Genomic DNA, 26,679 nt, shown 5'->3' with positions numbered 1-26,679 from the left:
CTAAAAAGCCTCTTGATGGAAGTGAAAGAGGAGAGTAAAAAAGTTGGCTTAAAGTTCAACATTCAGAAAACTAAGATCATGGCATCTGGTCCCATCACTTCTTGGGAAATAGATGGGGAAACAGTGGAAATAGCGTCAGACTTTATTTTGGGGGGCTCCAAAATCACTGCAGATGGTGATTGCAGCCATGAAATTAAAAGACACTTACTCCTTGGAAGAAAAGTTATGACCAACCTAGATAGCATATTGAAAAGCAGAGACATTACTTTGCCAACAAAGGTCCGTCTAGTCAAGGCTATGGTTTTTCCAGTGGTCATGTATGGATGTGAGAGTTGGACTGTGAAGAAAGCTGAGCACCGAAGAATTGATGCTTTTGAACTGTGGTGTTGGAGAAGACTCTTGAGAGTCCCTTGGACTGCAAGGAGATCCAACCAGTCCATTCTGAAGGAGATCAGCCCTGGGATTTCTTGGGAAGAAATGATGCTGAAGCTGAAACTCCAGTACTTTGGCCACCTCATGCGAAGAGTTGACTCATTGGAAAAGACTCTGATGCTGGGAGGGATTGAGGGCAGGAGGAGAAGGGGACGACAGAGGATGAGATGGCTGGATGGCATCACTGACTGGATGGACATGAGTCTGAGTGAACTCTGTGAGTTGGTGATGCACAGGGAGGCCTGGCGTGCTGCGATTCATGGGGTTGCAAAGAGTCCTACACGACTGAGCGACTGAACTGAACTGAACTGAGAGGTAAAGAACCCGCCTGCCAATGCAGGAGACATACGAGGCGCAAGCTCAGTCCTGGGTTGGGAAGATCCCCTGGAGGAGGGCATGGCAACCCACCCTAGTGTTCTTGCCTGGAGAATCCCATGGACACAGGAGCCCGGCAGGCGATGGTCCATAGGGTCACAAACAGTTGGACACGACTGAAGCGACATAGCATGCATTGTTGTTCAGCTGCTCAGTCATGTCTGACTCTTTGTGACCCCATGGACTGCAGCCCCCCAAGCTTCCGTGTCCTTCACCATCTCCCAGAGTTTGCTTAAACTCAAGTCCATTGAGTCGGTGATGCCCATTGAGTCAGTATGCATGTAGGTACGTAATACCATAGTCTAGGTCTCTTGGCATCTAGAAATTACTGTCTTAAGTGTGAGAGCTGGAAATAGGCATGTAAAATATGAAAAAAAAAGCGAAAGAAACAGTCTTTCCAATGGCTAAAAAGATAACCAGATAAGCCCACTTTTCACTATACCAAACCCACTTTTCACAGCCTACCAAGTCCTTTTAGCTTTGTACCAAGTCAGGGATTGCAAAAAAATAGCATTAGGGCCACCACTGCCCATGCCAAACCCTGGCAAACCCTGGCAAACGTTACTAGTTAAACATAGAACTCTCTGGTTTAGCCTGCACGTCAGTATCCAGATCCTACTTGTGGTGTTCCAGGAAATCACAAGAAAACACGGAATGAATATGCCTGGTCATTCTATTGCCTCCAATTTATAAACCAAATAGGAGTGTTTCTAGTGTCAGTCTGTTACAAAAGGGAATCTAGTGCAATGCAAATTGTACATTTTGCTCTTGTTCGTTCTAGAGTCTCAACTAAAACTGGCATTTTCAGATGGGCAGCTTATGGTCCTCTGGATGCTGGAGCACCTGGCTTGATCTCCAGCCCCTCTGCGCTGCCCTCCCCACCCCCACCCCCGCCCCCGTCCCCATCCCAGTCCTTAGAAGACCTCCTCAGTGCTGTCTCAGGGCACTGAGGAGGTCCATGATGACTTGACCTCTAATGCGTGCCTAATAGACATTTCAGGCTGAACGTTCCTAAACAAAACTGTTCGTCCTCTGCGCCCCTCCCCCCCCCCCCCCCCCCCCCGCACCCTCCACCCTCTGACCCTCCGCTTTCACCCTTGCCCTGGAGATAGTTCTCAGCACCAGTACCACTGGTCCCATAAAGACGTAGGATTGTATCACAGCTGTTCAACCCCCTCCCCCCACCCAGTATCTTCCCAACTCACCTGGAGTCAGAGCCCAGGTTCTGGTCACTGACCATTGTGGTCCACCTGCCTCCCGTTAACCAGATCTCTGACCTGCTCCACCCAGTCTCACCCCCACCCTCCACCCCCTCCCCCCTCCCGACCCCCACTCCCCTCCCCACCTCTACCTCCCACCCCCCCCACCCCCTCCCCACTGGGGTCTCCTCTGCTCAGTCCTCACTTGCCCAGCCCCGCAGGCTTGCTGCCTTCTGAGAGCCTTGTTATGCCCGGGTTCTCCTCAAGCCCCGCCTCCTCCACCCCCAGCTCCCAGCTCCCGGCTTCTCCAGGGCACCCCGGCTCGACTGCTCTGTTCCCACATTCCAAACTCTTCTTCTGCAGCTCAGGGCCTGTCCTAGCCTGAAAGACGCCCTCTTAACTGGGGAGAGGAGTCTCATCTCCCTGCAGCTGCCCCGCCCCTCCCCCATCGCCCCCGCCCCCTCCCTCCTCTGGGCGACAGGAGCCCCCACCGCCCATCCTCCTCCGGGGCCCAGGTTGACAGGTCCCCCTCACCCTCGGGTCTCCAACCCGCCCCACGTGCTCCCCGGGCCTGGCCCGCGGCCGGGTCACTGGAAGGGCGTCCGTGGCCTCCTTGTCGTGAGATCAAAGGGCCTCTTCTCTGCTTCTTCTCCCGGAGTGGACGAGTGGACGCCTTAGTCACCGGCTCCCCCGAAGCCCGCCGGCGTCCCCAACTCCGCGGGTCCAGCCCCTCGGGCCATTCTCTGGCCTCTGGGGGGGCCCTCACAGGTGCGCCGCCCTCCCCCCGCCCGCCCCCCCGCACCTGCTGCCCTACGGGGTCTGGTCTGGGGAAGCTGGGGTTGCTGTTTGACTCTCTACCCCTAAGGTTAGAATTTCCTAGAAGTCACTTTTCCCAGAAGACTCAGGGGAAAACAGTAATACAGATAACAGATAAAACAAGATTTCAGAGCATACGCTCCCCGGAGCACGCGCGGCCCCAACCCAGGGCCCTGCCTTCGTCCAGGCTCAGCCCTGGCCCTCCCCCCGTAGTTGGACCCTCCACTACCCTCCCGGCTAGGAGACCTCTCCAACTGGTCTCCCTCCAGCGGCTGGGAGACCTCTCCAGCTGGTCTCCCTCCAGCCCGTCCTTCCGCAGGACACTGGGCCATGCGGCTGCCCTGCCCCAGCACTGCAGCCCACAGTCCGGCCCCACGGGCGCGGGACACAGGCCCCTTCCTTCGGGAAGGACAGACTAGGGCCCCGCGCCCAGGGTCCGTCCTCCCTGCGTCTGCACGCACACCAGTCCTGCTCTGTTTAATTTTCACAACGTGTTCCTTTCTGTCCTCCCCCCAACCCATCGACCCTCCTATCACCCGCCGGCCTTCGGGCCTTCGGCAGTCACCCGAGACCTCACGAGGCCCTTCTTTCTGAACGACACCAGCTGTCAGGTTAGGAATCGGCCCAGCTGTGTGCAGAGCGACGAGGACCGGAGGGGGCGGGGGCTTCCCTCAGGCAGCCCTCCTCGTGGCCTGCGGTTGCCTCCCTCCTGCTGGCACCTGTGCAGCATGACCTCTGCTCAGGGCCACAGGTGCTGGGGATAGTTACCAAACCCTGCTCAGGAAAAGACACAGGCATGCTCACAACTGTGCCTGCATCTGTGCACACACACACACACACCTGTACTTGCACCCATACATATACATAGACACACCTGGACATATACATACAAACACACCTGTGCCTGCACACATACACATACACCTATACATGTACACACACACCTGTGCCTGCACATGTGCACACACACCCCTATAATGTACACACAGACCTATACATGTGTGCACACACATGTATATGCACATACATACACCTGTGACTTCACATGTACATACACACACCTGTACATGTATACACACACCTGTGTCTGCACACATACACACATGCACACCTGTACATGTACAAACACCTTGCATGAACATACACCTGTGCATGTGCACACACTTGGACATGCACATACAAACACACCTGTGCTGCACACATACACACACCTGTACCTGCACATGTGCATATACACACCTGTACATGTACACACACACACCTGTACATGTACACACACAGCTGTACATGCACACACACCTGTGCATGTACACACAGCTGTACATGCACTTACAGACCTGCTCTTGCAAGTATGCATGCACACACACAGCTGTACATGCACACATGTATATGTATACACACACCTGTGCCTGCACACACACGTGTTCATGTACATGCACAGCTGGGCATGTACACACACCTGTGCATGTACATACACACCTGCTCCTGCATACCCGCATGGACACTCACAACCTTCCCTGGAGGGTTCCGGCTGGGGAGGGTGAGCACAGCTCCCCATGACAGCATATCCCACGCACATCGTGGCCCAGGGCTGCCCGGGGGCCGTGCCCTCGGCTCGCCTAGCCGGCCTAGGCCTAGTAACGAGCCTGTTCTCCTGCAGGTTAGCAGTCTGAAGCGATGGGCGACTGGAGCTTCCTGGGGAGACTCCTAGAGAACGCCCAGGAGCACTCCACTGTCATCGGCAAGGTCTGGCTGACGGTGCTGTTCATCTTCAGGATTCTGGTGCTGGGGGCCGCGGCCGAAGAGGTGTGGGGGGACGAGCAGTCGGACTTCACCTGCAACACGCAGCAGCCCGGCTGCGAGAACGTGTGCTACGACCGCGCCTTCCCCATCTCGCATGTGCGATTCTGGGTGCTGCAGATCATTTTCGTGTCCACGCCCACGCTCATCTACCTGGGCCACGTGCTGCACCTGTTGCGCATGGAAGAGAAGCGGAAGGAGCGTGAGGAGGAGCCGCCAAAGGCCGCCGGCCCGGAGGGGCACCAGGACCCGGCCCCGGTGCGCGACGACCGCGGCAAGGTGCGCATCGCTGGCGCCCTGCTCCGCACCTACGTCTTCAACATCATCTTCAAGACGCTGTTCGAGGTGGGCTTCATCGCCGGGCAGTACTTCCTGTACGGCTTCCAGTTGAAGCCGCTATACCGCTGCGACCGCTGGCCCTGCCCCAACACGGTGGACTGCTTCATCTCACGGCCCACGGAGAAGACCATCTTCATCCTCTTCATGCTGGCCGTGGCCTGCGTGTCCCTGCTCCTCAACGTGCTGGAGATCTACCACCTGGGCTGGAAGAAGCTGAAACAGGGGATGACCAGCCCCTTCCGCCCGGACACCCCTGTTTCCAGGGCGGGGTCCGTAAAGCCGGTGGGGGGGAGCCCCCTCCTCCTGCCCCCCAACTCCGCCCCGCCCGCCGTCACCATCGGGTTCCCGCCCTACTACGCGCCCTCTGCCTCCTCCCTGGGGCAGGCGTCTGCCCCAGGCTACCCCGAGCCGCCCCCGCCCGCGGCCCTGCCCGGGACCCCCGGCACCCCCGGTGGCGGCGGCAACCAGGGCCTGCGCGCCCCGGCGCAGAACTGGGCCAACCGTGAGGCCGAGCCGCAGACTTCGGCTAGGAAGCCCTCTCCGCCCGCGCTGACGCCGCCTGCAGCCGAGAGCCCCGGCGGTGGCCCCCAGCAGTCCCTTCCGGAGGGCGCGGCGGGGAGCTCGGGCGACAGCGACGGGGAGGGGGCGGTGACGGCCGTGGAGCTGCACGCGCCCCCAGAGCCCCCCGCAGACCCTGGCCGGTCCAGCAAGGCCAGTAAGTCCAGCGGCGGCCGGGCCAGGGCCGGTGACTTGGCCATCTAGCGGCGGCCCAGCGTCCAGGCCCAGGGCGCTCACCGGCGGGGGGCGGCCTGGAGGCGGGAGGGGCTGGAGCGGGTGGAGGGGGCGAGCGAGGGTCGGGTCCGTGTGTCAGTGCTTGCTGTTCCTAGCGCTGTGAGGTAGTGAGGGGCGCATCCGAGACGGGAGGGGGCACAGGGGCCGGGGGCCTCCAAAGATTCTCCCAGCAGCCTGCGCGCCCAGAGCCCAGCGGCCTTCCCGGAGATGCTGCGGCCTGGTGTGGGCTGTGGTGTCTGCTGTGGGAAGGCAGAGGGTCTGTGTCACTTCAGGTTGGGGTCAACGGTTTTCCAGCCCTATGCCCCCCGAGGCTTTGGACCGCCCAGCAAGTCTAGAAGCTCTTAGTCTTATCTCTGTTTGAGACTTTAACTTAGAGTTGAATTTCATTTGGGATATTTGCCAAACAGTACTAAAAAAAGATTCCATACAGTCACTGAGTTTCTGACAGGTCTCTGAAGCCCAGGACATCAAACCACACCCTTCATGACAACTGAGGAGCAGCCACCCTCCAGGGGCAGAGATGTGGCAGGCAGGCAGGAGAGCCTGCAAGAGGCGGACCCTTGAGAAAAGTTTGAATGGCCAAGGAAACTGAGTAAAAGTGTGACAAGTATGCCTTAGGTATTTATTTTTTAAATGGCATTTTGTGCTTTGATATGAATTGTACAGATATGCCTATTTTTCCCCATTTACTATCTTTCAGGAAAAATGAAGCAAATAGTCCTATTAAAGTGGATACTGATCAAAAGAGTGCAAATTTGTCCTTTACATACTAGTAAAGATTTGAACTTTAAAAGAAATTCTTCGACTTTATGAGTCAGTTAATTACTGTGAAAATGTACCATATACAACTGAAGCCAGCGTTGGAAAATCTCTAAGTGCAGTTCAAATGCTTGAAGTTGTGAAGTTTTTGAATGGGAGGTTAAAAGTTAACTACTGTTGCCAGAAAACTTATTTATACAGATGAATCCATGACCTACATTTTTTTAACAGTACAAAATAAAACTCCTCAAGTCTCCTAACCATTCTTTGTGGGTAGCCTGTTTGCTTTTGGAGGTGTGAGTGACAGTGTCGTGGTTGCACACATGGGTACTGGTTGGGACAGGGCCTTAAGATGTCCACACTGTTCCTACACTGACTGCAGAGGCGGGTTCTGTGCAGCCGTGGCTGGACGACAGCACAGGGTCCCAGTGGCTCCTTATTTACAAGCTAGTGAACAGTGGTGATGCTGAGCCTGGTGCTTATCACACATCACCTCGCACCTCCCCTGCATCTCATCAGTCCTTGTCCCAAAAACTGTACCTTGTCCCACCTGGTTCATCTTTTACGAATAACTTTACCTTCCTGATGATGTATGTGGGGCCACACTCCATGGCAGACTGTGTTTTATATCATAAACAGCGACCCACTGACATGATGAAAGGATGACTGTGTGGAGCTGGCTGGTAGTGCCTGCTTGGAAGGCACATCCCTTCTCAGCCTCGCTGAAGGCATGGTTAAGAAACTAGCTCTTTAACCATTAACACAACAGGAGAATCTCCATCTGGTATGTCTGCACAGCCAGGTCTCCGAGACCGCCTCCATACTCAGATGATTTAGTCTGGATGAGACACAAAACAGCCACCAGGAACCCTCACATTTTGGAGTTGACCCATTTGGCAAACCTAGCTGAAGCTGGAACAGTCCTTCCCTGTTCCCCTGTGTTCCAGGACTCAAGATTTTCTCCACTCACCATCTAAGCTTTGCCTTGAGACACTATCCCTGATGAGAAGTGATCCGTGGCCTCTGTATGGAGGGGAGTGGGACCGCAGGAGGCCCGAGGGCCAGGAATGGACACCCTGAGACTGTCCCGCCCAGCCTCTGTCTTGCCAGGTCCCCCATGGATTGAGGGATGGGCAGGACAGGCAGGGCCACCTGGAAGGGGCACCCCCTCATCCCCGCCCCTGCACTTCAAATGGGCTGGGTCCAGCTTGGGTTCTGCTCGAACCGTCTAAACTTCCTCTGACACAGGTTGGAGCAGTGGATGGTATGGTTTCAGAGACACTCTCTCCTGGCCAGGCTAGGGGATTCCTTCTGTAAAACCAGCTCTACTGAGACAGACTTCGAGTTTCCCCTGAGTGGGTCAAAGTGCCACCAGCTCTGGGGCTAAACTCCTCATCCATGGGCTCCTGTGCCCCTCTGGTCACCTCTCCTTCAGGTCCTCACCCCAGGGCTCCACACTTCCACAGCAGGGCACGCAGGTTCAATCCCTGGTCAGGGAACTAAGATCCCACAAGCTGCGTGGCAAAAAAATAAATAAATAAAAGTTTAAAAAAGAAATGAAATGAGGCTCCATGAGTGAGGTTAAACAGAAACAACAGAAAGCAGAAATAGACTTACAAGGAATTCAGATTCTAGACTTATCAGAGAATAATTGAATTATGCCTACTATGCCTAAAGAATTAAAAGGCAAGGTTAATAGTCAGTGCAGAGAACAAGAAATTATAAAACTAAAGGCCAAATAGGAGATCTAGAAATTTTAAAAAATAATAGTTGAAATTTAAGACAATGAATAGATTTAACACACAGCTGAAGAAATACTAAAGGTACAGTTGAAGGGATGACTAGAATGCTGCTCAGAGAGTCACAGAAATGGGAAGCATGAAAAAGAGGTTCCATGTCATGAGGACAGAGACGGAGGGTCCCAGGTATGCCTAATCAGTAACCAGGAGGACAGGGAACAGAGAGGAGCAGAGACAATATTTGAAAAGACACAGCTGAGAATTTGCCAGGATTAATCAAAGATCCAACCCATAGCTTCAAAAGCCCAATAAAGCTCAAGTCAAAGGAAAAAAATCTATACCAAGACACGTGATACTGAAAGTACAAAGACCAAAGCAGGAAGAAAAATGTACAGGACATTTAAAATCCCACCCAGAGATAAATCTTTGCTAACATTTTTATTTTTATAGATATTTTCTAAGTGATCATATTTATTCTGATATTTTTTCCTACTATATTATGAACATTTCTTCAGGTTAATACATTTTCTTCAAATTCATAATTTTAAAGGCTTCTTGACTTTCTACCATATAAATATATGATAATTTGTTTAAGCAGAATCTATATGTTGGACATGTAAATTATTTCCAGTTTTTGACTATTTTAAATAGTGTATGTTGTTCATAAATCTCTTCCACATCCCTGTTTCATTAGGACACATTTGTAGAAGTGGAATTACTGATCAAAAGACACAAACTGCACTGAGACTTGTGATGTATCTGTCCCTCTGCTTCCCAAAGAGACCAGCACTCCCACGGGAGGACACCTCCCCACCCAAGGTCACTCCAGCGAATTCCAGATAGCTTGGTGGACACACTTCCCAAATGAACCAACTCTCACTTACACATGGATTCAAAGCCAAACAACCCAATGCTTCTAAACTAGTAAAAGGGCATCAGTTCCTATACTTCGTGGGGACTAAAGTGACCCAGAAAGAAAGAAAAGAAAGTGAAGTCACTCAGTTGTGTCCGACTCTTTGCGACCCCGTGGACTATAGCCCACCAGGCTCCTCTGTCCATGGGATTCTCTAGGCAAGTGACCCAAGTCCCTCAGGAATGTTAAAAATAACAAGCATTTGAAAACCTTTTCAGCTCTTTCAAAATTTTGCCTCCCTGTTTTCCAAAATGACTGTGCTTCATTCATTTGAACAAAACAGTTTAAAATGCAGTCGTCATCTATTCTATGCCTCCAAGAGCCAGGCGGCTGTTTATAATAAAGGTGGTCTTAGTTCACGCCGCGTGACCAAGGGCATTCAGCCTCTAATCACAGCCATAATCTGGCTTTCACATTCTCTCTGGTCCATCCTACTTGACCCTGCTTATTGAAGCACTTTCATTGTGCTGGCTCAAAGCACAAGAGATGAGCATGGACAAAAGTGAGGTCTGAGGGTTGTGTTTATGCTTGTCCTCTATCCAACTCCTCTGTCGATGAATAAATTCCCTGGAATCTGGCCAAGTCACATGATGGAAAACTCTGATTCCCAAAAAGCATTCCTGGTGCTTTTTTAAAGCATCGCAATCTGCCCAGGTCGAAAGAGAAAGTTCTGACTGTTCACAATAGGAGCACAGCTAGCTAGGTAGCCAGCTGTATCTGCCAGGGTTCCTCCAATCTCCTGTGAAGGGATGGATAGTTAATATTTTAGATGTTTCAAGCCAGACAGTCTCTGGTGGCACTGCTCAGTTCTTTCGCCAGTGCTTGAAGGCAGGCAGACTCTGAGCCCCTGTGGCCTGAGCGCCAGAAACCATCCCAGTTCCCCAGAGATCCAGGGAATGACCTGGCTGGCAGGCAGCAGCTTCCCCTGGTCCTCATCTGACTGTCACCTCCAGGGTCCCCTCCAGCCCTGAGATTCTTTGAATCTGTCACTAGGCTTGGCATTCGACATTTGGAGTTAGGCTGTCCCATGTCAGCTGGTGTAGGGATTTGAGGGTGGAGGCAAAGGAAATCCCGCTGATAGGCAGAGATGGACCCCTGCAGCCCCGAGGTCTAGCTCCTAGACATGCCCTGTTGGTCCCTCTCTCTCTTCCCATTACATGTGGCCATTCCCAGAGTCCCTGTCCTTTTCTCTCCTCCCTTTAGAGTTTTCTGATAGCCTGTCCACACCTAGTCTGATCTGTGATCAAGGACGTGCCCCTGGTCTTCAGGGCCCCACCTGGATCCCAGACAGAGCACAGCCAAAGCTGACAGAGGGTTGGCCAGGGCTGGATGCTGCTCCTGATGGGCCTCCTTCAAAACCTCAGAACGACCACCACCCCTTCCCCTCTATCCCAAATCATGTCCCCTCTTCAGCCCATTTCTCTGCTGGCAAGTCTCACATTTGTTTCTGCCACCTGCTCGCTGGCCATTCGACTGTGTTCTCTGCCTGCAGGCTGGGCCCTGTTCAGCCCATCTGGAACAAAACCACTCAGATTTATATTTTAAAGCTCCATTTTGAAGTCACACACCTACTTACAAACCATCTGTGAGTCCCATTTAAATAAAGCTTCGAAAAAAAAACAAATAAAGCTTCGAGGCTGCATGATCCAGCTCCAGCTGCTACTGGCTTTTTGGGGCACGATTCCCTGCGTGGACTCTGCACCTGCACTGAGGGAGACCACCCACAGTACCCACTGTTCTCCCAGTGCAGGTCTTTCCTCAGGAACTGCTCCTCTTAGTCTCTGAGAGTTGAATGTCTTCTGTCTTTCCCAAACCATTCTCCACCCCAATTTCAAGTCCAACCCCTCCAGACATCTCCCCACACCACCGAGGTGGATGGCAGCTCCTTCAGCCTCCTTGCACCACAGCCCTGAGTTTGCAGCCCTCTCATCCCCTGGGTCACGTGTCACCCAAAGGTGCAGGTGCGCCTGCCGGTATCCAGGCTCCCTGACTGCTCTGTGACCATGTGTCCCCTGAGTTGTCTTGTCCACTGCTGATGCCAATCAATACTGACCATGTGAAGAAGCGTGGGTGAGGGAATAGTGCTGTTTCTACAATTCCTGTGGAGAAGATCCTTTGTGTTTGGGGGCTGGGGTTTTGTTTTGTTCTCTTTTAAGACTGGCACAGACACGTATTTTACAGGCGAGTCTTAATCTTAAAATAATCAGCAGCAATGAGTAAAGTACAAGGGAGGCCTTTTCCCAATGACCTTATGCTTAAAAAAATTTAAGAAGTCATAGTAAACTACAGAAATAGTTTATGTAATCAACAATACTCAGAGGAACTATGTAAAAAATACTTATGCTCTATCAGTGCAAAAGTGGAATATGAATGTAATTGTATTTATATACCAGTTATGTGCGCATACAGGTAAGGACCAGGTGGGCAGAATGTGAATACTCCAAGAGGATGAACTTTCAGATATATTTGTTGTATTAAGATGTTTCCCCCTTATGGGGAAAATTTAGTATTCTTTATTCTTTTCACAAAATAATCTGGCCCAAAATATTTTTTCAAGTCTAAAGCAGAAAGATATTTAAACCAAAAAGAATGAGAATTGTCCAGAAAGCCATTACTTACACATCCTAATTCCAAAATGTAGTCACTTTCTATCACCTCTAAAAAGCTCTCTAGAATCTTCTTTGCCTCCTCCCCTGTTTCCTGCGTGTTACCGTGTGCATCCATCAGCCTCTCCCCACAGGGTCACTGAGTGGCTGTGGCCTTCGGTTGCATGCTGACTGAAAGTTTGACCACATGATTATTTCAGAGATTCAGTTCAACGAAGTGGAGTTCTGGGCCACATCACTAGGCTAGGGGAGAAGGAGAAAGACAAAAGGGCATTTAAATAAACACCTCTTATTTCAGAAGGTTTGCTTTTTCACAAATATCTAGATTTGAGAGCTTCTATAATCTGTCCTGGTGATGCTAGTAGTAAAGAATCCAGTTGCCAATGCAGAAGACTCAGGTTCTATCCCTGGGTCAGGAAGACCCCTGGAGAAGGAAATGGCAACACACTCCAGTATTCTTGCCTGGGAAATGTCATGGAGAGAGCCTACTGGGCTACAGTCCGTGGGGTCGCAAAGAGTTGGACACAACTTAGCAGGGACCCACATAATCTACCACAAAGCTGACTTCAGTTACAAAGGCGACCTGCTTCTTTCCTGACTCATACTCCCCCGTGTCACTGGAAATGTCCCCCATGTTGCCAGCGGGTAAACCTGGTCCCTTCTGGCACACCAGGTCGTGTGTTTGTGTGCACGTATGTGAATGTGCCCAACCAACAAACACAAGACTTCCAAACTGTGGGGCCTGGAGCTGCTTCACCAGCTACCAGGTTGTCAGAACACAGTTTTTTCACCCAAAGGAGTGAGCTTAAGTGTACCCAGACAGGTCCCCAGACAACAGCTAGTACTTTAATACAGATTTTTTTTTTTTTTCTTTCAAGTTCTGGGGAAAGGGCATGATTTTCCTTCTGCAGCTTGTCAACTGAAATTTTGTAAGAAGGGCCGCCCTTCAGCACCCACTGTGCCCAAGCGTGGCTGCAAGGCTAGCCCCTCCTCTGTACTGGGGTGGGAGGTGGGGGCCGGCCCGCCTGTGATGGGGACGGGGGCGCAGTCTACAGGCACAAAACACGACCAGAACGGAACCAGGCGGAGAAAGATGGACTTTGCAGAAGGGGCAGCAGGTGCGGCTGACCTGAGCCATCTGGTGGGAAGCCCCTGGGAGAAGCGACACGGCACGGATGCCCTGTGGCCTCTAGAGGATCCTCTGTCTGCTGACTGGGTACAAACCAAGGCCTCCCCGGCGGACCTCAGAGTGGCTGGTACTCCATCCAGGCCTCTCGAGTCGCTGCCACTTCTGGGTCAGCAACCCCGTTAAAAAACGAGCAATCAGATGTTTTTAAAAGATTGTGTGGAAACCGTGCCAGCAGCGCGCTCAGCCCGCCCCTCGCGGCCTGCTCTGAGGAACCAGTGAGCTCTGTGGCCAATCCGGGCCACACCAGAGCAAGGTGCTCCGCGTACCCAGGACCCCGGGCATCCGGGACCCCCAGCGTTTGAGATCCCCAGCATTCGTTGTATCCAGGACCCTCGCGCATCTGGGACCCCAGCATCCAGGGACCCGCGGATCCGGGCACCCCGCGCATCCAGGACCCCCAGCATCCGAGGACCTCACGCCGGCTCTTTGGCGCAAAAGCAGCCCCACCCCCGGCGCAAACCACCCCCTCGCCGGCCGCCTAGCGCCTCCCAGATGGTGACTCTACGCGGGATCACGCCTGTTGGAGCCTCGGCCCCAGGGGCCCCGAACACAGCGCTTTGTCCACCGCTTAGCCACACTAGGGCTCGGGGGTCTGCGGAACCGCGGGAGAAAGGCGTACCCCCTCCCCCCGCCCACTGAGCACGAGACAGGAGTCCCTGACTGCAGACTCGCCCCGCGCCCCCGTCCCTCTCCTTCCCCATCCGTCTCTCTGCAGTCCATGCTGTGTGACGGCGGGGACTCCGCGAGGACTGCTGTCCACCCCCGCCCCCCGCAGCCCCAGGTGCGCCCTGGTTGGGGGACGGGCGGCTGGGACCCACGAGCAACCCCGGACACACCTGGTTCCTCTCTGGGGCGAAATCACGACCCAGGTGAGGAAGGGGCGCACCTTGACTTGGCACAAAAAACAGCGAATTAATATTCACGCTCCAGCTGAGGCTCAAGTGCATGTGTGCTGAGTCGCTCACTCCTGTCCTACTCTTTTGAGACCCCACAAACTAGCCCGCCGGGCTCCTCTGTCCATGGGCTTCTCCAGGCAGGAATACTGGAGTAGGATGCCATAAAAGATGACTCTTAAGTATGCAACCATGCTGGGGAGTGGGGGTGGTGGGGACCAGCTGCTGTCGCCAGGATGGAGGGAGACTGCCCATCCCACCCGGGTGGACCTGGTGCGCCCGTGGCCTGCTGGGGGCAGAGGTGGGTGAGGGGCCAACACTGAGGTTTCCTAGAACCCTGGCGGCCTGAAGCCTGAAATTTAAGAGGCGCCAGCCCCTTCCCTCCTCTCCCTCCGCCAGGCCCCACACCGATATCGCAAAGGGAAGGGTGCGGGTCCGAGTTTTCCCGGCAGAGACCACCCGGTCCTGATCCTCCACCTCCATTCAATGCTCCCTCCCGTCCTGTCCCTGGACTGACAGGTGACTGAAGGACACCTCACTTTGGGAAGAGTCACTCCTTGACAAATGCACCTAAGAGGTAAACTTTCTGAGAACTTTTATATCTGAACACATCCTGGTAGTTTGAGATAACGAATTCCAAACTGGAATAATCATTTTTTTGTTGGAATCTTAAAGGCACTGGGGCATCGTTTTCTAACTCACAGCACTGCTGTTAAAAACCCTGATGACACTTGCACTCCCTAGCTTGTTTGGGTTGTGTGTTTTTGTTTTTTGTTTTTTGTTTTTTTTTAAATTCTGCCTCTGGCGAACCCTTTAGAATCTTTTCTTCACATGCAGATTTTTTCCCCAGCATTGTGTCTTGGTCTGAGTCCCTGAAGTAATCACTCTGTGGGCTGGGGGCCCTTTCACCCGGGGTGGCCTGCTCCTTCTTCCTCCCCTGCATTTTATTCTTTCTGGAAGTCTGCCTGTTTCACGTTGCACCTCCTGAACCTTGAGTTTTCTTCTCTTCCTTTGCCTTTCTTCATCTTCTTACAGGACTTTATGAAGATCTTCTCAAACTTGTTATTTACTTGATATTTCCAATATTTTTCTTTTGTCTTACATTCCTTTTCCATAGCCTCTGTTTACTGTATGTTTATCTTTCCTTGAATATCACTTCCAGTTTTCTTCATCTTCCACTGCAGTTTCTCCTTCCACCTTCCTTTTATTCTGATGTCCATCTTCCCTGTTGAAAGCTTCCATCCTTGCTCTAGAATGAGAAGACACCTGACAGCAGGCTGCAGACACAAGTGGAGGCTCCTGCCAGGTTCAGGGACAGCTCACGGTGCACACTGGGATATCTCTGCCTCCCATCCTGGGCTAGCCTGCCCTCCAGCCTTCTGGGCACCAGACCAGGTCTCCCTCCAGCCTCCACCTGTCACACATGGTGTCTGAGGCCTTGGGTCTCACCCTCCCCTAAACCTCCAGACCCCATGGGTGTGGGGAAAGTGCACTGCAGGGGAATGGCTTCTTTTACAGACTCTTAAACCACATACCGGGGCATCCCTGGTGGCTCAGATGGTAAAGGATCTGTCCACAGTGCTGGTGACCTGGGTTCGATCCCCAGGTCAGGAAGATCCCTTGGAGAAGGGAATGGCAACCCACTGCAGTATCCCTGCCTGGGATATTCCATGGACAGAGGAGCCTGGAGGGCTGTAAGTCTGTGGGGTCACTCCTACACCCTATCTTCAGGCTATCTTGCTCCTCCAACTCTGAGATGCTGGGGCGTAAATCACTAGCTCTGTTGGATAGGTTCAGCGTCTGGACACCACAGTGCAGTGACGTGGTATCTGGAGCTGCCCATGGGAACCCTGGTTCTGTCACCTCCTGGGTGCTGAGCTCGCTAAGTTATTTGGCCTTTGTTCATCAGCTTCTCCATCTGAAAAGTGAAGTAATAATACAGCTACCCTACAGTGGCTGAGAGAGAGGGCCATAAAGCAACCCACAGCCTGGATCTGGTCCATAGCCTGTGTCTATATACCCTGTGGGCTAAGAATGGCTTTACGTTTTTAAAAGGTTGAAAAAAAGAACATGCACCAAAACTATTAAGAGGCTCACAAAGCCTAGGGGACTTTTCTGGAAGTCCAGTGGCTGTGACTCCACATTTCCAATGTCGGGGGCCCAGGTTCAACTCCTGGTTGGGGAACTGAATCCCACATGCTACAACTATGACCCAGCACAGCCAGATTTTTTTTAAAGAGCACTTACCCCCAAAATAAAATACATGAAACCTAACAGATGAATTTTGCAATCAACTTTGATGATAGTGAACCACTGACTTTGAAACCCAACTAAGCAAGGTGGGCACTCCCCCAAAACCTTCCATCCCCCTCACTGTAGCTGTTAGGAAACCTTGTTCTCAATTATATTTTGAATTTTGTCAGTAAAAAATGTGTGGAAAATTTTCTTGTAAGTACCTACACACTATGCTCCACATTGCCTGAGATATTGACCCTCTGGTCCTATTTACATGGGTTTGCTGACCTCTGAGTTTAAGAATGGGGGAAAGTATTAGAGATGTGAGAGGAAAAGGTCTGGAAATGGAAACAGTGAGTGGATAGAGCAGGGGGGGGAGGGGCAGGCACCTGCTCTGGGGGGGTGTGGGGCTGTTCGTGGCCCCATCTGTCTCCCTACCTTCCAGAATGTCCCGCAGCTGTCTTTACTCCTGCCCAGGTATCTGCTCACAAAATACTTGTTCTATCAACAGCAGCAGCTCCCAGATGACTGGGGTAGACCAGAAGTGACCAGCAGGGGTGAAGGTGCACACTGCCCACAAGACCTAAATGGGCCCAGCTGCACCCCTTACTGAGCTGGTGTGAACACCATTCTGTGGGCTTTCCCACAGAAAGGAGGCCAGTGACTATTCAGCTCATCCCCGTGGCCACTCTTGAGAAACAATATCCTCAAAGTTATGGAAACATGCAGAGAAAAGGCCCATCTCAAATGAGCCACATGCCCCTTGGTTACGGCAATAGGTAAAAGCTGTGTCTGCAATAGTTCACAGTTCTCTGGAGCTCGACTAAGTGAACTGGAGACTCCAGTTAACGAGTCCTTCCACAAACATAGGCTTCCTCTTGGTTTCCCAAAGGCAGGCTTTCAAACTTTGAAAAGCATATGTTCCAATACACAAGTACAAAACAATTTTCATAAGAAAAATGCCTGTATTGGCTTCTCTTTCATCTCTTCTAAAGGAAATGTTAGTGAGGTCTTCTGACTGTAGGTCTTGGGTTTTGAACCCAGGTGTAAAAAATGCAGCTCTCTGGGACCCACTCTGAATCTACTAAATCAACCTCCCGGAGACAGATCAGAAATCTGCCTTTTAAGCTTCACTAGTGACGTCTAAGTATTTCTATTTTGAACATAACTATGAACCACCAAGACCTACATCTCAACTCCCTCAGCCCTCATAGACAGAAGGTCACGGGCAACCAGCAGCTCCAGAGAATGAACACAGGGCCAATCAGACTGACTCCTGGAGATGCAGACCAGTGTTCAGAGGTGAACCCAAAGCAGGTGCTACTTACCCAAAGCAGGTGCTATTTCATGGATGGTGGGTCATGCTTCCCACAGGTCACATTCTAGGTGCTTGACTTTAAAAGTGCTTACAATCAGTAATTCACTCAACAAATGTTTATGAACACCTTCCCTGTGCAGGGTTTTTCTAGGTGCTGGGGGTGGAGCCGGGATGCACACTCACCCCTGCCTGTGACCTTATCTCTGGTGAGACACCTGCTCCTGCCCCGCGGCTCCCTCGGGAACCTGGGGGGCCACGACCGTGGCAGGCAGCTGGGAAGCCAATAGCACAGTAGAGACCTGGCCTGGCCTACAGTCAGGGTCGGAAAGCTGAGCTAAGAGCAGTCTGTATAAATTACTTGACCTGTCTATTAAATTTTATTGTTTAATACAGGTGGTTGTGTTCAGTAAGGCCCATGGCTCCATCTTATTCTGGTATTCCATCATACTTTCCCTTCTCCCCAGGTAGACATCTTTTGAGGAGAGGTACTGTGTTCCCAGCACCTTGCTTAGGGCACCTGAGAGAATAATAGTCACTTGAGTGTGTGTGCTGGATGAATAAACAGCTCTGGGACATAACATGAGCCTTTCAAAAAAGGCTTCTGAGCAGAACAGTCATGCTACAATTTCTGAGGAAAAAGGAAAATAAAAGCAGTTGTTCTTAAGCTTCAGAATTCAATGATGGTTCTACAACTCCCACTGTATTTATGCCTGTTCCCTGCCATTTTCAATAGGCAAATTTTATAGAAAGCTTTCCGTTACCTCTATCCAACTGAGCAACACAAGAGAAAAAAAATACTAGATGTTTCATTGAATGAAAACAGTAGATCTGCCATTACTTTTATTACAGACCTGCAATCCCTCATCAGCAACTCTGAGACCCCAAAAGTCTTTTGTACTTTCGGCCCTGCATGCAGGATCTTTGTTCCCTGAGCAGCGATCAAACCTGTGCCCTCTGCACTGGAAGTGTTGAGTCCTAACCACTGGACTTCCTGGCAAGTCCCATGGCACATTTTTTAAAGAAAATTCTGGATCCTAAATCCCCAAGAATTTCCGATAAAGAGGTACAGTATATTTACAGTTGTATAAACAAAAAAGAGCAATTGAAGCCTGGGGCTGCACACTACTGCCACCTGCTGACAGCAGCTTAGAAGCACAGACATAATCAAAATGGAAAACTTGAATCTCTCACACAGGGCTATGACCAGCACACTGGTGACCAACTGCTATGAAATAAATGCTCAGTGGTTGAAGCAATATATTGGATCTTATGTGTTCCATGCACATCACACAACCTAGAAGCGGTTACCTTAGTTGCATGTGGTTCCATGGTCTGGTATCGCCTCTGACTCACCAGCGCTAGCTGCCCCTCTAAGCACTGTTACAAGTTGGTCTGGAACCCACAGGTGAGCAGGGATGCCACCAAAATGGAACCATTAAACTAACCTGTAATGGCTCCTGACCACTTGCTACAGAGTCATGAGCAATGTCAAGACTACAGGAATCTAAATAAACTACAGGTGGTGGCTGAAGTCTATGACGTCTATGAAGACTACACTAGATCTTAACAGACTATCAGACGATTTCCAAGTATCCACCATCTCTGCTTTAAACTATCATGGATACGTTCCCTAGTGCTCCTCAGGAATTCAATATCCTTACAAGTATATCTTGTTCACCCTCATAATTGTAACCTTTGGAACCCTAACTTCATCTTTTACTTTCTCTTCCTAACTACCATAGTTCGCAGTAGCTCTCTGGCACAGAGAAAATATGAAATGAAGATCTGTGGTTTAGGTTTTGTGATAACGAATTTCCATGTGCTAAGTGTACCTGTGAGGGATTATCTAACAGTAATAGGATTCACAAAACTAGGTCTAATGCCCTTTGTGTTCAGGCTATTTTAGGAGAGATCGCTCCACTCTCCAAAAAAACATGTTGCTAAATAAATCATATGGATGCAAACATAAATCTGCAAAAATTTAATACAAAGTCTCAAGTATAATATTAACCATACTTAATTTGAAATTCCACAATCAGAAACCCAAGGCAAAGCCGTCACTTTACAAATAAACTGAGACCCAGACAGAATAAAGGGCCTGGTCCTTTATTTATTCCCGGAGCCGACTGCTCTTCCCCTGGACCCCGGCAGGATCTACATCTGCTTCATTCAACAAAAACAGGGACATCCAATGGTATACCCATAGGGTCTGTGGGCCCCTCTGGTTCTATTCCTAATATACACTTTATTCACAGATTAAATCTTGGTTTCTCTTTCATTCTTTTTTTCTCAAAAGGCCTAAATTCACGGACTGTTTAACTCAGTAATGAATTAGGACATTATGTGTCCAGATATTAAGAACTTTCTCTTGTCCAGTATCATTTTCAGGTAGTAACAGCAATTTACTTGCAGTACCTCTCTAAGATCTAGCTTCTAAGTAACGAGGTGGGGGGAAGTACAAACTGAGACACCATTTTAAGTGTTTCTACTCAGACTGACACAGTTAACCTGTTCTGGACATCAAATTCTAATCTGTAAGATTTTGTTATAGTGGTATCATTTTCAAATAAGTTATTCTCAGGAATGGCAAAAAAAAAAAAAAAAAAGTATTTAATATTGGGGGAAAAAACTATTAACAACTGTCTATTTCTAAGAACATAGCAGAATGGAATAACTGAAATCCAAAGAACTGCTCTAAAAATGAGTATGGGGCTTACTGAGGGGGAAAATCCAACTGTATTATAATTTAATTAAAGAAACTTACTCTCTAAAAAACATTTTCACACGCACTTTCATGACCATATTGCTTGAGGGAAACAAGATGACTGTGCAGGCAGTGTTTACGTGGGAACATAAGTGATATGTGTGTAATAGTACATTCTGGAAATAACTGGAAAAATAAAAGTGTAAATTTTTATAGTGATTTAAGACTGCAAGACATTTAAGATCTCAGGTTAAATGGACCGGTATTAAGAGTAGTACAAACCAAAACTGTACAATGTTATCACGTCTCCATCACTGTGACCCTTAACATGGTGCACATACAACCACCTAACCGCAAGCCACAGTTGCCCAGGACAGAACGAGACCCCATTTAGGAGGCACTAACAGACGTGTGACGCACAACACAATTCACAGCCTCCTCTCCCTGTCTCAGTGTGTGTAATCCGCTGGTAACAGCTCCACACAGCAGAGAAACATTAGGTACTATTTAAAATAATGTACTGTTATGGCCAAAAGAAGAGTTGAGTTTCTTGCCTAGCAAAGTTCTTTAATATCTTACATTACCCAATACAGTTAGAAGTCTAAATAAAAAGAAAAGCGTTAATGAAGATTCAATTTTGCATGGGAAATTCACTTTTCTCAATATGAATAAAATTTTTTTCATTAATTCATTTTAAATGGCAAAATCTTCTTCAGAACAGAAAAACAGAGCATCTCCAACAGCAATCTGAAGGCAACCATGTTGTAGTTATAGGGCACTGTCATCAGAACCACTGAGGAGCAAAATGAACTATCATTTCATTGCCCCTTTATCACGGTCATGTAGGACCACAAACCAAGGAGGTCCAGGAAGCAACAAAACGTGCTCCAGATGAAGTGGTTTCACAGAACAAACAGCCCTCACAAAATAGGATTATTTTATTCTTTTGCTCCTGGGAGTCAAGTTAACCAGTCCTTGGACTGCAGTCAAGACAAAGACAGAAGTTCTAAATCCTCAATCGTATCCACATCAGAACTATGCAGACATTTCTGTTGAGAAAAGGGGGAAGCCTTTTTCACAATAAAGAGAAAGAAAATAGCAAGACAAGGTACTATGAATAGTGGGGCCACAGCAGGATGTATGGCGTTTGGTAAAACACACATGAGGTGACATTTAGGGAAAACATTATTGCTCTGGGTGGAATACAGCACCAGCTCAAAGAACAAAAGATGGTTAGGATTAATCACCTTTAATCAACATGTGTTTATAGGAAAAGTGCTTAAAGCTGTAGTTCTTAAAAAGGTGAGGATGAGAAAATTTTTGTGTTATTGTAAATGTTACCTACTTCATTAAACAATGAGCAATCTATATCTATTTAAGTAATATCAGATTTGCTGTCAATCTATCAAATCCACAAATATAAAACCAGTTAAGGGACAGAAATGTTATTCCAACTTATAAAACAAGTTAGAACCTTATAGAGTAATTTCTATGTCAAAAATATTTGTTAATTATTGCTTAAATATACAGCTGAATACACTCATGAAATTTCCCAAATCATGACTGAGGAGACTTTTTTCTGAATGCTAACATTTATCCCAAGGAAGAGAGAAATGTTTAAGGGATGTGTAGACACTGCTTAACCACTGTGGAAAGTAGCCCAATTTCCCCCAAACAGTTTTAATAATGAACATCACTGAAGTGACTCAGGAACTGGAAACAAGACCATCTGATCATACTCAAGCTCTATGAAGTCAGCCAAAGGATTTCTTCAAGATAATCACAGTTGGCACTTCCTCAGTATAGACAGTACGATTTTATGTAAACTTTCTTGTTCTAAAAGAAACGGTCTGAATGGATAAATCAACATGCGGCAGTATAAAGTTTTTTAATGCAATCTTCTATAAGAAGTAATTAAGATGTAAAAGCCAAACAGTCTAACATGGAACGTGATTTCCTTCGAGATACACTTGATCCAGTCTCCTTCTCTGCCCTCCAATCACCTGAACTGGCAGAGTCATTGTACTGCTAATCCTCAGAGTGAAACGGCTCCTATCTTATTTCAACTCACTCTCTTCCATAATGACGGTCTCAGGAGTGGCATTTCTGAACATAATTTTACCTAGCATGAGGGCAGGTACAAGAATCCTCATAAAGTTTTAAAGCTACAGAGTCCTATCCAGGGACCCAAACGTGATCTGTGTCCTCAAGGACAGAGGAAAACCAATGCCTATATAGTGAAGGGGTACTTAGGGTTGACATAAAAAACAGAATTTTATATTTTCATCAGATGTTTTTACAAAGAAAATGTCTCTAGGACATATTAACATCATCTTTTATATGTGTGTGTGTGTGTGTACATGAATGTACACACATACACCCACACACATATATATACAAGTGTGTATATGTATATGTATGTGTGTGTGTATATATAATTATTATTGCTTGGGATGCTACAGAAAGCCACCAGTGAGGAAAGGACACCAAGGTTTTAATACGGGGAACAGAGAGGTCAGCCTGCAGTATGGACTCATGTAACAGTTCACCAGCATCCACACCAGGATCAACAGCATTCCCTCATCTGTTTTTGGTACAAAAGATGGTATCTCTCTACATAAGCTTGTAAGGCTTTAGGAACTAAAGCATAAATCAAACAAACAAAACCCCCAGAAAAACAAAACAAAAACCCCAGCCCATTAGTTTACAGTTTATTTTAAAAATTCTGAAAGACACTGCAAGTTCTAAACTTTTAGTAGGTGCTCCCCACACACAACCATCTGGTCAGAAACCCAGCAGAAGAGCCCCCTTTCCAGGAAGCTTTGCAACAGCAGAGTGGTGCAATATGGATGTTTCTTACTACAAGAAAAAATTATACATGGCACATTCTCATTCATATTTTGTAATGTAAAAAGTTACAAACATACCTAATCAAATAAATAATAATAAAAAAAAAAGAATTTGAATGTATTTGTAAGTATCCTAAAACCACTACATAGAATAATGGCAACTTCACTCACAGATTATTTACATGGTAGTACCCGGTGTGGGTGCACTGCTACAAAACCCAGAACAGGAGGAGTAAACCTGAAATGTTTCCATAATGAAGATCTAGCAGCATGACTGCCTAATGCTGTTATCCTGACTGCTTCTGAATCCTTCCTTTTTTTAGTCTGTGTCTTCATCCAGTTCGTAATTGTCTTTATCATAAATATCTTTTACTAAAAGAACCCGTACAAGCATGTTTTCCAAGGTGTTTCGGTCCAGTGAGGCGGATGTGTACCAGACAGAGCTGTCTGCAGAGCTAGAGCATTCTGGTTGCAAATAAAAAACATCCATTCTCTGATTAAGATTCTGCGGACTTTGGAAGAAAGAAGAAAGTCAATTTCACAGTATGTATACAAAATTCCTCACAACTTATTTTTTTAAGAATAATTCTGCTACCATTACCACATTATATGGGCAGACCACATGCATGATTAACTACATTAAATATTCTATCACTTGAGACATTCTGAAAGTTAATTTCTATAATAAGAGTATTTTCCCACCATAATTTAAATTCTGTATTTCACTGAAACCAAGACACCATCGATAGAAACATTATTTTTAATCATTATTTTAATACTGCCATTAAACAAGTAAAGCACCGCCAATTATAATACTTCAAGATTCATCCCAGTTCCAGAGACAGAATAAAATATGATTGGAAGATCCAAATACTGGTGTAGCCACAGAGGGCTACCCAAAACCACCTGAAATACTAATTATTAAAAATAATCATCCTAGAGGTGACATTACTGTTTTTATGGTTCTTGACAGCTAACCTGGGGACAGTTTATAAAACTGATTACCTAAGAAAATACATTCTGAGTTCATGTTTACCTTTTAAAAATTAGAGGGTACATATATAAAATAATGAACAAGCATAAAATAATTTGTGATCTCTAAAAATTTCACTGGCTGCAAGAGAGACTCACAGCCCCCAAACTTTACACTGTTTACTGTCTCACCCTCTACAACAGCAATAACTTCCTTAGTAGAGAGCAATTTCTTAACATATGCTTAGGAGATACAAGCTGGGTGCTTTATAATAACAGGACTAAAAACATAATTGAAATAAGAAAAGAGAAAAATTTTAAAAAGGATCAATGAAAAAAAGTCACCTCTTGGTAATGATAAATTCACAGCACCTAACTGTTGCTACCATTTAAAAAAATCAAGTATCATAAATACTCACCTCTTAGACAAGTAGCATTCAAACATTTTCACAGGACATCTAGAAGGATTGGCTGTATTTTCAATTTGTTCAAATACTGGCTCATCATCTTCATGTTTTCTTTTTCCAGTAGTAATTTTATCTTAAGAAATAAAAATCACATAAACTCTCTACGACCAGCCTTCAAGAAAGGTGACCCGACTCACTGTGTTCATTCCCACTGCTCTTACACCAAAGGATGGGACCGGGTGTGCTCAGAGTCAGAAGCTGTGGCTTCTGGTAATTCCTAATTTTAACATGACATGGGCTGTCTTATCTTATGGAAGCGACAGTCCTTGAGTTCTTAACAAGGGACCTATGTGGCCTCTAGTCAGGCAAGAAGCAGCTATCCCTGCCACAGCCAATCCCAAACGAGACTGGTTACACTACCTTCACTATCTGTTCCGCACAAGGAAGACACTTGGTACCGAAGACAGGCTTTATTTTCCATGGTTAAAGGGTTTTTTTTCCAGTGCCTAAACACAGTGCCAAAGGAAAGCCGTAAGTGCTGTTCCACTGTTTTCAGGCCAAAATACTTAGTGTTAAAGTAGAACAGGGTGTTCAGAAGAGCTACTGGAGAGTGTGATCCTAGCTGTTTTATCCTCCAGAGATAATCTTCTTCAACTCGAGAAAATATTGACCCTTAAATAGAGAGAAATATTTTTAAAGAATTACAATAAACAGTTTTCCTGTAACCGTCTAGGAACAGATAGTTAATTCAAGAACAAACCTAATCCAATCCTCCATTCACTCCAGGGCAACTAGAATGAATTTCAGCATCCCCTACACGGCTCTGAAACAACACAGAGCCAGAACCATAACACACTACACAACTAGACCCTGGGGCCAGGCCTGGGGTCTGCTCCTGGTCTTCCAGGTGACGAGCAGACTGTGGTCAGAAGGGGATTTAAATCTGTAGAAATCCTGAAAAAAAATAGGTCATTTCCATGCAAACAAGTTTTCTTTATACGTCTAAAACAGGTTTCTAAGAGAAATTTATATCACAATCTCTACTAAAGGGCTTAAGAAACAAACATCCAGTTTATTTCTTATTCTAGAGAAATTGAGTCACATTTATTACAAAGTTCTTCATAAACACTAGATATCAATCACATTCAGTTCTAATTCAACAAAGGATGATCTGATACATTCATAAATAAGTACTCTCTAATTTAAATTATTTCTTAATTTTAGCCACACTTTCTATAAAAACAAGGAGATCCCAGCAGAAAGTCACTGCTACTGTATTTAAAGGAGCATTACCGTCTGGAAGTATGCTTGGTTGCCAACTTCGGAGTATCTTATTCAATTCTTGCTCAAATGTCTGGTATCCTGGATCAATAAATATGTTGTCTTTTCGATTACTACCACACAAGTACTGAAAAGGAAAAAAAAAAAAAAACACACCTTGAAGGAGAATCAACTAATTGTATATCACTTATACTCTTTATTTCCTAAGAAAAAAATAAACGCCTTATATGTCTATTAGCACACTTATAAAATCAGAAATTATCTTTATCTATATACTTAGAAAATGAAAGAAACGTTAAGTTACCAATTAATCTGTTCCTGAAAACACTCCAAGCTGAGGTATACACCTAAGAACTCAGGATGTAAAAGGATGAGAGCTGTCAGTCTGTCAGGTAAGAACACAGCAGGTGGCTCCACTACTACATACAGGGTCCAGGGGATGCAGGTTGGGGCTTGGGGCGGGGGCTGGCTTCCCACACCTGTGATGGCCTCGCTGAGCGGCCCGAGAGGCTCTCTATGCTCCACTCTCCTCAAGTCACTGCAAACTTATGAATCTTATCGCTTCCTATGACAATCCTTAACAGTGAGAGTTGTTAAAGAATGATGTAAACACCAAAGTCCATCTCCAATGAGTAAAAATAAAGTATAAGGGAAACATGGGACGAGCACAAAGCCTGGGAGGTGGGAACCAGGACCATACACAGCATGAGAGTGTCATGTGTGTAATGGGGCATGAAGATATGAAGGGCGATAATAAGTCACTGAAGATGCATGTTGAAAATCCATTAGTAATCACCTAAGATGCATAAAAAATAAACCAATGGTGGAGGTAAATTATACAAAACTATACACAGAGCAGCTAAGAAAATCCTTTACAATTCCCTAGTATTTTCAAAAAGGTCAGTTTTCATTCCAATCCCAAAGAAGGGCAATGCCAAAGAATGTTCAAACTACCATACAATTGCTCTCATTTCACATGCTAGCAAGGTTATGCTCAAAATCCTTCAAGCTAAGCTTCAATAGAATGTGAAACAAGAACTTTCAGATGTACAAGGTGGGTT

The 26,679-nt window shown here is 47.4% G+C and overlaps 2 protein-coding genes across 8 annotated transcripts in view; one reads left to right on the top strand and one right to left on the bottom strand.

The window, feature by feature from the left end:
• Window positions 1-4,256: 4,256 nt before the first annotated feature.
• GJA3 (gap junction protein alpha 3) lies at window positions 4,257-5,898 on the top strand. The gene has a single exon (XM_006073245.4). It carries the CDS (start codon window positions 4,500-4,502, stop codon window positions 5,721-5,723), a length of 1,224 nt encoding a protein of 407 aa, XP_006073307.1. The 5' UTR covers window positions 4,257-4,499; the 3' UTR covers window positions 5,724-5,898.
• A 16,906-nt stretch (window positions 5,899-22,804) lies between these two features.
• The window catches only part of ZMYM2 (zinc finger MYM-type containing 2), a 64,392-nt gene continuing 60,517 nt past the window's right edge, over window positions 22,805-26,679 (bottom strand). For all 7 annotated transcript variants that reach the window (XM_025262795.3, XM_025262799.2, XM_025262792.2 and 4 more), the window contains 4 exons: window positions 25,631-25,745; window positions 24,758-25,009; window positions 24,350-24,470; window positions 22,805-23,470 (listed from right to left, as the gene is read on the bottom strand). In XM_025262795.3, the coding sequence (XP_025118580.1) occupies window positions 23,278-23,470; window positions 24,350-24,470; window positions 24,758-25,009; window positions 25,631-25,745 (681 nt within the window). In that variant the 3' untranslated portion in view covers window positions 22,805-23,277. The remainder of the gene's footprint in view (window positions 23,471-24,349; window positions 24,471-24,757; window positions 25,010-25,630; window positions 25,746-26,679) is intronic.

The sequence above is a fragment of the Bubalus bubalis genome, chromosome 13 (genome assembly GCF_019923935.1).
Source record: "Bubalus bubalis isolate 160015118507 breed Murrah chromosome 13, NDDB_SH_1, whole genome shotgun sequence".
In the NCBI taxonomy this organism is placed as follows: Eukaryota; Metazoa; Chordata; class Mammalia; order Artiodactyla; family Bovidae; genus Bubalus; species Bubalus bubalis.
Note: the sequence above shows the minus strand (reverse complement) of the source record. Positions and strands in the feature narration are given on the sequence as shown.

Excerpts from the sequence above, each read along its gene's own strand:
- GJA3 (XM_006073245.4), top strand. The coding sequence starts at position 4,500 with ATGGGCGACTGGAGCTTCCTGGGGAGACTCCTAGAGAACGCCCAGGAG.